We start from the raw sequence: 12,645 nt of genomic DNA, 5'->3' as shown, positions 1-12,645 counted from the left end.
ATATATATTTGCAACATATAAAACTGACAATGTATTATCATGAATGTATAGTAAATTAATACATATCAATCGATAAGAAAAAAATCAAAGAAAAGGAAAATGGAGGAAAGACTTGAATGTCTATATTAAAAAAATCTCTGTATAGGCAAATAAACATTTGAAATTATGCTCAGCCTCATTAGTAATCAGGGGAATGCATGTTTGTTCTGAGATAATTTTAGGCTTACAAAAGAATTAGAAATACAGCACAGAAAGTTCCCATAAACCCTTCACCCAGTTTTCTATTATGTTAATCTTACCTCACCATAGAACAATTTTCAAAAGTAGGAAATCAACATTGACCCAATAATATTAACTACAAAATTAATTCGGGTTTCACCAGTTTTTTCTCTAATATCCATTTTCTCTCCTAGAATCAAATCCAGGATCCCATCCTACATTTAATACTATGTGTCCTTAGTTTCCTCTATCCTATGACAGTTCCTCAGCTTTTCCTTGTCTTTCATGACCTAGATGCTTTGGAAAATATTGGTCAGTTATTTTGTAAACCTCCCTTAATTCAGTTTTGTCTGATGTTTCTCTTGATTAGATTGAGGTTATGCATTATTTGGAAGAATGTTACAGAGGTCATGTATTCTTGTCATTGCATTGTATCAGGGCTTATATGATGTTGAAAAGTATTATTAGTGATGTTTACCTAATCAATTGGTCAGTGTTGTCTGCCAGGATTCTTCATGGTAAAATTACTGTTTTTCCCTTTACAATAATTAAATATTGTGGTGGAGATACTTTGAGACCATACTTGATTGAACAGTGTCCTGTCAAAATTCATGTCTACCCAGAACCTCAGAATGTGGCCTTATTTGAAAATAGGATCTTTGCAGATATAATCAAGTTGAAATGAGGTCATACTGGACTAGGGTAAACCCTAATCCAACAATCAGCGTCCTTAGAAGAGGGAAATTTGGACACAGAGACATATAAGGAGAACGCCATGTGAAGACTGAGAAGGCAGAGATTGCAATGATGCATATGGAAGTCAAGGAATGCCAGGAATTGCCGGAAGCTAGAAAAGGGGCATGGAACACATTCTTCCTCAGAGCCTCCAGAACCGACCTGCCAACACCATGATTTCAGACCTCCAGCCTCCAGAACTGTGAGAGAATAGATTTCTGTTGTTTTAAGCCATCCAGTTTGTGGTAATTTGTTATGGCAACTCTGGGAAACTGATACAGAGACTATGCAAATATCCTTTTTCTGTTTGAACTTTAGTCCACTTATTTTAGCATGCATTGGTGGATCTTGCTAATAAATCTCTTTTTTGTCTCATAGATGTGCAGGTTTTTCCACACAGAAGTATTCTTGGGCCACCAAGAATACTGGTAATGCAGAATTTCCTGAGTGTTTCATTGTTGTCTCCAGGATTTTATTCCAAGCTGCCAAAAGCCACTGTGGTAGGCAGAATTTTAAGATGATCACCAAGATTCCTATCACCTGGTACACTTGCCGTGTATAATTCCTTCCTCTTGAGCATGGGCTGGGCTTGTAGATCTTAGAGGATATCACTTATATCTCGTCAATGGCAAAAGGGATCACTGCAGATATAATTAAGATATCTAATCAGTCGGGTTAATCAAGAGGGAGCTTATTCTGTGTGGGCCTAACCTAATCAGGTGAGCTCTCTCTCTCTGCCTCTCTCTCTCTGTCTCTCTCTTTTTCTCTCTTCTTCTTCCCACTCAGTGGCTGGAGACTTTATCTTGGCCATACCGGCAGCATGTGGGATCCTAGCTCCCCGACCAGGGATCGAACCTGTGACCCCTGCATTGGGAGCACAGAGTCTTAACCATTGGACCACCAGGGAAGTCCCCAGATGAGCTCTTAAAAGGGAGTCTAGAGGTAGAACGCAAGGGAAGTCAGAGATGATCTCCTGTGAGTTCTGTACCTGCAAGGAAATGAATTTTGCCAGCAACCACGTGAGTATGGGAGAGGGCCCAGAGCCTTAGACGAGATGCTAGCCTCGGATGATACCTTGACTTCAGCCTTGTGAGATCCTGAGAAAACCCAGCTGAGCCCTGCCTGGACCTGTGACTTACAGAACTGTAAGATATTAAATAGGTGTTGCTTTAAACTGCTAAATTTGTGGTGATTTGTTACATAGCAATAGAAAATGAATACAGCCATACTCCAAATTCTTATGCTGGCACTCCTGATTTTACAGTAAGTGCGCTAAACCCCCATTCCTTTCTCAAATTGTCCTTAGTTTGTTGACTGAAATATCAAGAACTTGACTTTATCCAGTCACACCACCAGGAATGCAAACCAATTTTCTTATGCTTAGAATCAACTAGATGACAACCCCTACATGTATAAGACATATCTCAATTTCAGAGACATTAAAGTATGAAATAAAAATGAATCTTAGGATCAATAACATACAGAAATCCATTTCTAGGAGGCTAGACGAAATGTTGAGTGAATTGTAGCTCATCGAAGCTCTGAAGGTTCCACTTTCTCTTAGGCATTCTTGGAGAGTGACAAAAGAAAAAGCATCATCTGCTTTCCACTATGAATATTAGTGGATAATAGTCCTTAATTCACTTTGAAAGTTGCCATGAGACAACTGCAAGTGAAATAACTGCAGAATACGAAATACAACTGCTTATAGTGAAACGTGTCTAATATCAATGAGGTAGATGGAGGAAGAATTAAAAATTAGGAGTCAGATATTAGCAAGGATTTTTAAAAAAAATGTATAATTTTATTATTTTATATGTATGTATCTCTTAACAATATACTGTAGTCACATGATGAAATCTAGTACATCAATGAAAATGAATGACAACTATATACAACACAATGAATCTTAGAAACATAATGAAGAGTGAAAAAAATCAAATCCCCATAGACTACTATACAGTCTAATACCACTTTCATAGAGCTCAAAAAGGAGCAAAACTAAAAAATGTCACTTTAGTGTTATACACATATTTTAGGTCTTTTCTCATGTGATAAAACTATTAAAAAGAGGGAGCAGAGGGGTAGAGACAGGAGAGGAGCACAAATAAATAAATGTAACATATGGGTAATGTTCTATTTTTTAAATTAGGTGATGAATTATTATGCTTGATAATTTGCATGTCACATCTTTTTATGTCAAAAATTACATTAAAACATAAGGGCAAAATTATGCATAATGTGTTGACAAAATTTATATTTGCATTGTTGCTTTTTAAACTATGCTTATTTTATCAGTCAGCGTTCTTAATTATAGTCAATTCAGGTTAATTTTAACAAAAAGTGATTTTATTAAAAGCTAATAATCCTCAGGTAATCCTCAGGATCTCTGGATAGCCAGAAAACCAGAATTAGAGGCTATACAACCTCTATAATCACTTCAGATAATTGCTTCAGTGAAGACCCCACTGTGTCCACTGGGGCAGAGACACTGCAGCTTACACCATTGACTTTGCTGACACTGGATACTGAATGTTGTCAGTACAGCCACTTGCTGCTCCTTCTGTGGAGGTGGATGTAGTAGCCAGTGTTGTAGTCACTGCCTTTATTCAAAGAATTCAGCATAGTTCCCTGCTTCTTTGTATCACTAACTTTTAAGGCAGAGGTATCTTCACTGGCTGCAAACTGGCTGGGAAAACATCTGACACTTTCAAATTTTTTAGGAGGGAGGAAAGCTCTGCCTCATTAGGTGACGGGTTCCCTAACTACAGTATAGGAGTTAGGATAATGGGCAGCCTAAAAAGAAATGTCAGATGTCTTCCGCAGCCCATTCCTTGGCCACTCAACACCAACACACTCCTTTGGCTAATGCTTACACTTGTTAAAAGCTATTCAGTGTAAGAGGACTTGTGTCAGACATTGTTAGCTGCTTTACCAATACTGTTTCCTCTTTGCTAATAGAATACTGATTTTATTTGTGGCAGCTATGTCCCCAGCCTCCTTTGCTGCTAGAAGTGACCATGTAACAGGTCAGGCAAATGACAAAGGGAAGTCTGTCTGGATTTCTGGGAAAGCGTTGCTTTTCCTCATAAAAGAGAATACATATAGCTGGCATACGACATTTCCCTTTTTTTTTCTGCCTTCAAACATGGACATGACTTCTGGCAGAGCAGCAACCTTCTTGCAACAAGAAAATTGCGTGAAGCCTGAAAAACAACATGCTAAGGAGACAGATTTGAAAGACAGAACTGCACCCTTTCCTGTATGTATCAACAGTAAGGATTGTTAAGCACTGATTAAGCATTGTTCTTTTTTTTTTTTTGTGGTACGCGGGCCTCACGGTTGTGGCCTCTTCCATTGTGGAGCACAGGCTCCGGATGTGCAGGCTCAGCGGCCATGGCTCACGAGCCTAGCCGCTCCGCGGCATGTGGGATCTTCCTGGACCGGGGCACGAACCTGTGTCCCCTGCATCGGCAGGCGGACTCTCAACCACTGCGCCACCAGGGAAGCCCTAAGCATTGCTCTTTTCAGTTGCACGCACATACTCTCAGCTACACCACTCTAAAAAACAGATGACAATTATGTCTCATTCCTTAAGACTCCATTTATTAAATTCATGATATTTTCTAATATGGGCTGTGGTGTATCTTTTGCACCATTAATAAAATAGATTTTCCTCTCAAGAACCACTTGAACTCTGAATAGTATTTGGCATTTAAGGGAATCTTAACTTAATGGTTAAGAATATGTTTAAGTCTGGGTTTGAATCTTGGTTTCAGTTTGGAATAATAACAACCTCCTCGTGCCTGAGTATCTGTAAAATGAGGTACAGTTGAAATGGAGATTATATAATAACTAGAAAGCACTAAGCTTTCTAGTTCTACTCATTTTGTCTCTATTGGATTCTCAAGTTGTAAATAGTCCCTCCTCTGTACTCTATACATCCTTATATTGGATTTATCACATTGTTTGCCTCTTCTACCAGATTTTTCTTCAAAAACACTGTCAACGCCTCCCCCGCTTTTTAAAATTCGTAACTCCAAATCAAGTGCCTAACATAGTAAACTAGACAGTCTCAAACTAGTGTCCTTAGAAGTTATCTGGGATGATTATTAAAATACAAATTCCTAGATTCCATCCCCAAAGTTCTATTGTAGTAGGTCAGTGAACCACATTTTGAGGAACACTGAAATAGATCTTCAATGTTTGAATCAAATTATGCATAAGGTATTAATATAAGGTAATAAAGGTAGGTATCAATAATATTTACGCATTTTTCCAAGATACTTCCAAACAGTTTTAATTTTATACTTTGACTTGTAATCATGTAACTTATGATTTCTAACCATGAGGAAACCTCTAAAACCTTTCAGCAACAACTATTTATAGTTATCTGAACTACAATGTGATAATTAAAGAGTATTTATGAAAAATGCTGTGTACCTGATAGGTTGCTATATAAGTGAAAAATAAACCCTTGCACTTCCTATAATTAGACTCATTACTGAGTAAAATTAGCTGATATTCTCAAAATGAGATTTTTATTAGAAAAGATAAGTTTGTACTAAAATTTTGCACATCAGTCAAGTTCCATCATCCACTGCAAAATAAACTTTCATACCCATTCAGACCAAAGTCAAGAACACTCCTTCTCCCCTTCAATTTTCTAACTACACACTATTTTCATAGTATTAACACCAGCTAGAATTCACATTATATAGGGTGCTGAGAATTCTTGAGGCTCATGCTTCAAGCTTTTGATTTACCAGGGGGAAAAGTTAACATTTAGATTTATCCTGATATCTGAGATGTAAAGAACTTTACAAACAACTCTAAAGGAACATAAAGCAGATAAAGGGACACCATGTTATAGTTTAACGGGCCATTTGATTACCTTATCATTTTCACTGAAAACTGGCCATGGCAGCTGACCAATGGTATAGGGTACCTGCCTCCTGAATGGAACTGTGGAACACAGAGTGGCACTTAGGACATATACCGCAAGGCAAATGGCTAGACTAAAAGTTTACATACTCTTAGGAAATGAGATAAAAACGTCCACACTTCGGGTGGAAATTGTTCGCAGGATTCTGAATAGAAATTTGACAAATTCAAAAATGACATACCGATTCATTACAGCCTACCATTTTAGGCAAAGTCCTTTGGTATTACTGGGATCAGATGCTCTTAGGATATCATGGAGAAATTCTGTTGTTTTATTTGGAGTTAATTCTTTATGGCTGTACAAAAAAAAGGTTACACCACACAAAGCACTAACAAAAAACTCTTTCTAATGATGTGTCTCTCCCATGCAGTATAGTGCTTTCGGTTACTGGGAAATATTGACAGGTTTAGCATTCATTATTTCAATTATTTTGGAGCAAACCTAAATTGATAGTATTACATGAAGTAATTTATAAGTTTGAAATGTGAGTAAACTGAGATGGGGGAATGAAATGATGAGTGGGCCTAGCTGACCACTTAGCATTTGAATCTCAACACAGCTTCTATGAATGTAATAAACTCTCATTAAGTGATACAACTTTGCTTCCTGTGAAAAATGGATCTAAAAAGAAAGCCAACTACTAGTACTAGTAATGAAAGATATCCAAGTAAGTGATGGTTCTTAATTATAAATGAAAGTTATATATAAACTGTAGAATGTAGTACCTAAGAACTATGATGTGAATAAACCAATTATATCTTCTTCACACTGGGTAATCTACCCAAGCTGAAGATTTCCTAGTAGGACAAAATTGAAAAATTGACTACTAACATCTAATAGAATAAATAAAAGTTACTTTTAGCATCTGAACTAAGAGCACATGTGTGTGTAAACACACACAGGACAAATTTTTCAGCATTCTTTGAACAATATGATGATTATCCTACCACTAGTAAAAAAACAGTTGACTTATTTTCAAGTATGTTTCCCAGGGACTGGCAATAGGTTCTCTCAAATTAAGAGTAAAGACACCAGGCCATAAAGTGCCAACTCTTAGCACCAGAGAGACTTAAAACATCAAAAAAGGTGAATGACATTACAAATTAGAGAATCTGCCAATCTACTTCTGTGGAATTGTATTATTTTTCTCAAATGGAAACAAATCCAGGTTTATGCCAAATATATTGAAAAAAGCTAATCTCTTTTTAAAATTTTTAAGAATTGCAATTTACAATCCTATATAAAATAAAATTGCTGGTTTATAATAAAATGCTCTAAGTTTCAGAGATATGAAAGAACAAAAATGAACTGAAAACAGTTCATATAAATTGAGGTCCCAGAAATGAAAATTAAAAGTAGTCTCTTAGAGAAAGGAATGGTGAAACTCAGTGTATTTTAGTGAGTATTTTCACTAACATACCCCAAAACTGTTTCGTGGACAGCCACTTTTGACTGCGAATTCTAAACTGCCACTTGATACATTTAATCAACGTTAAATCAAGTCTGAGGCAAGACACTGAATGGACAATACTCGAATAGAGAGATAATAACTTCCTTCCTCGATAAACAATCTCTAGCCGTCATTCACAAGTTGAATTATTTGATAGCTTGGGAAGCAGTGTCCATTGAGTTTTCCTTCCTGACCCGAAGAGACTCACTACTGATGGACAATAATTCTCGAAGTTCCTTATTTTCAAGCTGGAAAAAAAAAGTATATTTCATTTCAGGTATTTTGACTGTCAAATTGCATCAGAACACATTGTTTTGGGCCTGAAACAGAAAGCATATTATTTTAATTTTAAAAGTTTTAAGGAAACAAAAGAACTGAGAATTTCCTAAAATTCTACTTATTTATTCATTTAAAAAACATTTACTGAGTAATTTCCACATGCCACGTGTTAGGACTACACAGAAAAAAACAAGGTCCCTCTCCACTTGAGGAATTCACTGCTTGTCAAACTTTATGGTTCCCACAAGTTTTAGTATTGTTTCTTCTATCTTTCAAATTCCTAATAATAATTTCACTCTGCTCAATCTTCTCTCCTAGACGTCCTACGGTTTTGGAGAAAGGAAGGAAAGGGGGAAAAGAATCACTGGGCACACAGCCAGGTGTCACATGCGTGTCTTACATCTATTATCTCACACAATAGGTAGGGTAAGTACCATTGCCTACATCCGTGTTCTCTTTGAGATGAGGACATTGGCCCACAAAAGTCCAAAAACTTGTCCAAACTTAGACAACTTAGATGTGGTATTGCTGGGGTCTCAATCCAATGCCCCTTAAAATATTAAGTAAAATTTGTCCCACATTTCCTTAGGCTGTTTCTATAAGTGAGATAAATTAGGGACGGCGTAGACAAGATCATTCTATCATTTTACCTAACTCCTAGCTCCTAATTGGGACCTTGCCACTCCCTTTGATTTCCAGGTAGGGCAGTTTGCACTCTTCATCCTTATTCTCTCTGCAGGAAATTCTGGGAAGCCACAGCATTTTCAGGTTTCACTGAGAGTTAGAGCCCATGGTCATTAAACCTTGTACCATATAAAGTGCTTCCCTCAATACTCTGTATCTCTCTCCTAGCATTTATATACCATTTCATACCAAAATACTACTAGTCTTATTCCTTTCATTAGACTCTGAGCAGGGACCCTGTCTTTTTCTCTCTAGTATTTCTCAAAGGGCCCATGACAGCATCTTGTAATAAGGAACATTCAAATCATCTATTGCAGGGGTCCCCAACCCCCGGGCCTCTGATGGCTTCTGGTCCACGGCCTGTTAGGAACCGGGCCGCACAGCAGGAGGTGAGTGGCAGGTGAGCAAGCGAAGCTTCATCTGCCACTCCCTATCGCTCACATTACTGCCTGAACCATCCCCCCATCCCCACCCCTAATCTGTGGAAAAACTGTCTTCTACGAAACTAGTCCCTGGTGCCAAAAAAGTTGGGGACTGCTGATCTATTGTAATGCTTTTCCTTAACAATTTTATGGGCACACTAACACCCCAGGCCTTTCTTTGTAAATTACTCCCATTTTTAATCAAAATATTACAGAAAATAGATTTTAAAAAAAATCAAGACTATCCAATAAAAATTAATTTAAAAAAAATCAAGACTATAAGACTTATAAAATAGACTGCAGTCCCTTGACTTTGTTTCCCAAAGGCAACCACTTTTAATATTTTTATCTATTTCTTTTGGTATTTACTTCCATAATTCTACATAATATGCCCGGTACTGCTATTTCCTGATCATGAAGTTTAGACATTGCCTATTTGAGTTCTTTTTATGGCAGATGAGGCACCTTAGCTCACATGTAATCTGTCCCTTCCACTCTCTCTACCCTCTCAATATGATATCTCAATTTCTAGCTAATACACAGTTGGCATTTTCATTGTTTGCTGCTGATTACATTTCCTTTCTTGAAAAGGGTATGGAGGATGTATTTTAATTTTAAATCAGACCACAAAGGAAACATCAGTACATAACAGTGATAATACAGTGATGGCGTATCTTCCAGAGTCTGAAATCTCCGTAAAATATTGTGAACCTAAAGTATCAACAATCTTACCTCTAATTGTGCTAGTTTTTCCTGAATCTTACAAAACTGATCATCATCCATTTGAACTGCTTTCCTCATCACTTCTCCCATTTCACAGATTCTGTCGATCTGACTCTCAATTTCCTGTGAGGATATTAAGAATAAAAAGGTGAAAAAGTCATCTTTTTTACAGATAGGAAGTTCATGAAAACATGTGCATTATGATGTTAAAAGTTCATTTAATCTGTGGTACAGAGGTTACAAAGGAGTTTCACTACAATCTAAGTCCTCAGAGGTAAAGCCATAATAAAGTTATCTTGTGATATTCACAGATAATTTGTTTTCAAAAGATCAGTTCTAGTCTAACTACCCATTGGACACTGGACACTATCTCTAAATGGCTGTTTAACTTAAATTTGAATACTTTTATTGGCAGGAAGCTTACCATATTCCAAAGTATCTTATTCTATCATTGGACATATCTCTTAGCAAGTTTTTCATAAAAGCTAAACTCTGTCTCCTTCAAGGATCAAGTTTTCTCCTCTGGACCACAGATTATTATCTTGTCCAGATGTAACCCATTCACATATTTAAAATATCCCTGTGCCCTATGACTTTAGTTAACTGAAGTCATTAAAATGCTTCAAGTGGGATCTAAGATGAAACTTATCTTCCATAAATTCCACTGCAGTAAATAGTGAGGTGTCAATCTATTAATCTAGGATTAAATGATATAGTACCTGTGAATGTACAATGACAACTCTGAAGCACTCTACAAACTTAAGAACAAGTACTCAGTCTCCCAAATTAAATCATAAGCAACCAAAGTATAGAAACTATGCCATGTCTTTTATTTTTTTAAACCATACTTCTCTCTCCTAACAACATAGTATGATGCTATGTAGTTCAGTTTAATAAAAGTTTACTGACCCCCTGCTATGTGCCAAGTACTACGTTAGGGATAAAAGATGAATTCATGCTCCTTACAACCAAGGAGCTTACAGACCAGTGAAATGTACAATAATAACTACCCAAGTATTTACTGAGCACCTTCAACACTAACTGGCATTCTGTTTGGTGGAAGAGCTAACTAAGCATTCATTAACATCTTGAAAAGAGATCTTGGTGAAGGGGGGAGGAACTTTAGTCTTACTCAAATAAAAGGCCCTGAGCAGCCCTTTACCCCCTTCTTTCTATTCATATCTTTACAAAGCTATAGTAAAACCTACAGCAAATGTGATAAACATGAAAGGAAAACAAGCTTACTTTTCTTCAAAAGCAAACACACAATCTAAAACAATTTCAAGATTTCAATTCATTTAGAATGTATTCATCAAAGTTTCTTACTGCAGAGTGAGACTGGTGAGCTTTCAGGACTGGTTCAGCATCCACTGCTTTTTTAGCAACCATTAATTGTAACATCTGTTTCCGGTATTTGCTCATGATGAGTTCCAAAGCATCCTGGTGTTCCTCCAAGGAAACCCATAGCTCTATCAAAAAAATAAAATAACTTGGCAGTGATGTCTGAGAGATACGTCCTAAAGCCAAACTCAAACAGTTGGAATTTTATGACACTTCATGTAACATTATGAATCCAAAGTTGTAAATTAGTGTTTAAGTCCACAGAACTCAACAGTTATGGTCTATGTGAAAAATATCTTTCTAGGCAGTGGCAGCATAATCTGGTAGAAACAACACGGGATGTGGCCTCAGAAGACATGAGTTTAAGTTTAGTTCTGTGAGTCACTAGATTACGACTCTTAAGCAAATCATTTAACCTCTCTGAGCCTATTGCTTATCTGCCTTGTAATAATAAAAACCTTGCTTGTCTACCTCAAAATGAAGATGTGAGAATGTAATGGCATGATACACGTGAAAGCCCTCTGTAAACTGATATACAAATAACTATTCATACTACTATCATTAATAATGTATTCATCAAGCCCAAGAATATACACCCGAGGATACGATTTACCTCTTCCACCTTGCACAAGGAACATAAAAAAACCTTCAATCTTAGCTTTAATGTTTATTTCAATTAATATTTAAACATTAAATTTTAAGTCCTTGAGGATATTCTCTTGTTATGCAAGCCTCCATGTTGGGACACTTAATAAGCCATGCAATAATTCAACTCTACTAAGCACCTCTTTGATAAGCTGCCTTTAAATAAAAAATCAGTAAGACCTTGAAAAGGGTAATGTAACAAACTTTACTGATACTGGGCGAGCACAGGCTAACTTTCCTGTTAAAAGTACTGACTTGGGAGGCGAGAATTCTACCACTGAACCACCAATGCCCCTCTCTGACTTGGAAATACATACAGAATGTGCGCTTTTGTGAACAGTTTTGCAAGAACTTATGAAATATTACTGCATATGAAAAAATCATAACTACACAAAAAGGCCTGACCAACCTCTGTTTTCCTGCTGCAAGTCTCTAATCTGTGTATTCTCTTGGGACAGCAGAATGTGAGGTTTGTATTTGGACATGTCCTTTATATCGGATGCATCCTCTTGATACTGGACAAACAGAGACAGACTAATCGCGCATTAAAGAGAACAGCCGCAGATGCAACTTAATAGGCAGGAGGCAGAGCTTCAGGGCAGCATCCTCAGTCCCGACCCCGCAGAACGTTCTCACCACCGCCCTCTTGGACCAGGACAAAATTCCAGGCCGAGTGCCCACTCTACCTCACCCTCCACCCCTCAAGTGCCCGGAACCCGAGGGCACGAACCCCTACCCTCTGCCTGACCTGGTCCGGAAGCGCTGTCCCCGCCTCCCGCATAGCGGCCACCCGCCGGTGCAGCGCCGCTGATTGATCCACTAGCGACTCGGCGGCTGCATCGTGCTCCCGCAGCCTCTCCAGTAGAGTCTTAGCGTCTGTCAGAATCTTCTCGATGGTGCAGCTCATAGCGGCCCCAGGACGACAGTCGCAGAACCGCTCACCTGTGCGAAGAGTTCAGATCTCCCTGAGCCGGTCTCAGCTTTACAGACGTCACTTCCGGGTACGTTTAAAAGGCGCCTCGGTGGTAGCCGCGATATGCGCTTGCGCAGTGGCAGCCTAGGCGACCGGTGACCCGCTTCAACCGGCGGCTTTCCTGGAGTCTCGCCCAGGGCACAGCCCTGGAAGCCTGCCCTTGCCCCGCCCTTGGTTTCCTGTTTCCACAGCCTGGTGGTCGAGTTGTGTTAAAGCTGGGCTAGTCCGA

At 38.2% G+C, this 12,645-nt stretch overlaps 1 protein-coding gene across 2 annotated transcripts; it reads right to left on the bottom strand.

The window, feature by feature from the left end:
• Positions 1–4,257: 4,257 nt before the first annotated feature.
• On the bottom strand, positions 4,258–12,427 carry SIKE1 (suppressor of IKBKE 1). Of its 2 annotated transcripts, none has more exons than XM_060139257.1 (5): positions 12,192–12,427; positions 11,853–11,958; positions 10,784–10,926; positions 9,467–9,580; positions 4,258–7,597 (listed from the first exon to the last, which is right to left on the bottom strand). In XM_060139257.1, the coding sequence occupies exons 1-5, from the start codon at positions 12,348–12,350 to the stop codon at positions 7,496–7,498; spliced, it is 624 nt and encodes a 207-aa protein (XP_059995240.1). In that variant the 5' UTR covers positions 12,351–12,427; the 3' UTR covers positions 4,258–7,495. The 2 variants fall into 2 exon arrangements, with proteins under 2 accessions (XP_059995240.1, XP_059995241.1); XM_060139258.1 differs by lacking the exon at positions 4,258–7,597 and adding an exon at positions 7,731–7,951.
• Between the last annotated feature and the right edge of the window lie 218 nt (positions 12,428–12,645).

This window comes from Lagenorhynchus albirostris, chromosome 2 (assembly GCF_949774975.1).
Source record: "Lagenorhynchus albirostris chromosome 2, mLagAlb1.1, whole genome shotgun sequence".
Taxonomy (NCBI): domain Eukaryota; kingdom Metazoa; phylum Chordata; class Mammalia; order Artiodactyla; family Delphinidae; genus Lagenorhynchus; species Lagenorhynchus albirostris.
Note: the sequence above shows the minus strand (reverse complement) of the source record. Positions and strands in the feature narration are given on the sequence as shown.

What these genes read in the sequence shown, in the direction of transcription:
- SIKE1 (XM_060139257.1), bottom strand. Translation starts at nt 12,350, where the DNA reads ATGAGCTGCACCATCGAGAAGATTCTGACAGACGCTAAGACTCTACTG. An exon ending in GGACAGCGCTTCCGGACCAG is followed by an intron (nt 11,959 to 12,191) that starts GTCAGGCAGAGG and finishes CTGTTTGTCCAG; the next exon opens with TATCAAGAGGATGCATCCGA. An exon ending in CTCACCAGTCTCACTCTGCA is followed by an intron (nt 9,581 to 10,783) that starts GTAAGAAACTTT and finishes ATATCCTCACAG; the next exon opens with GAAATTGAGAGTCAGATCGA.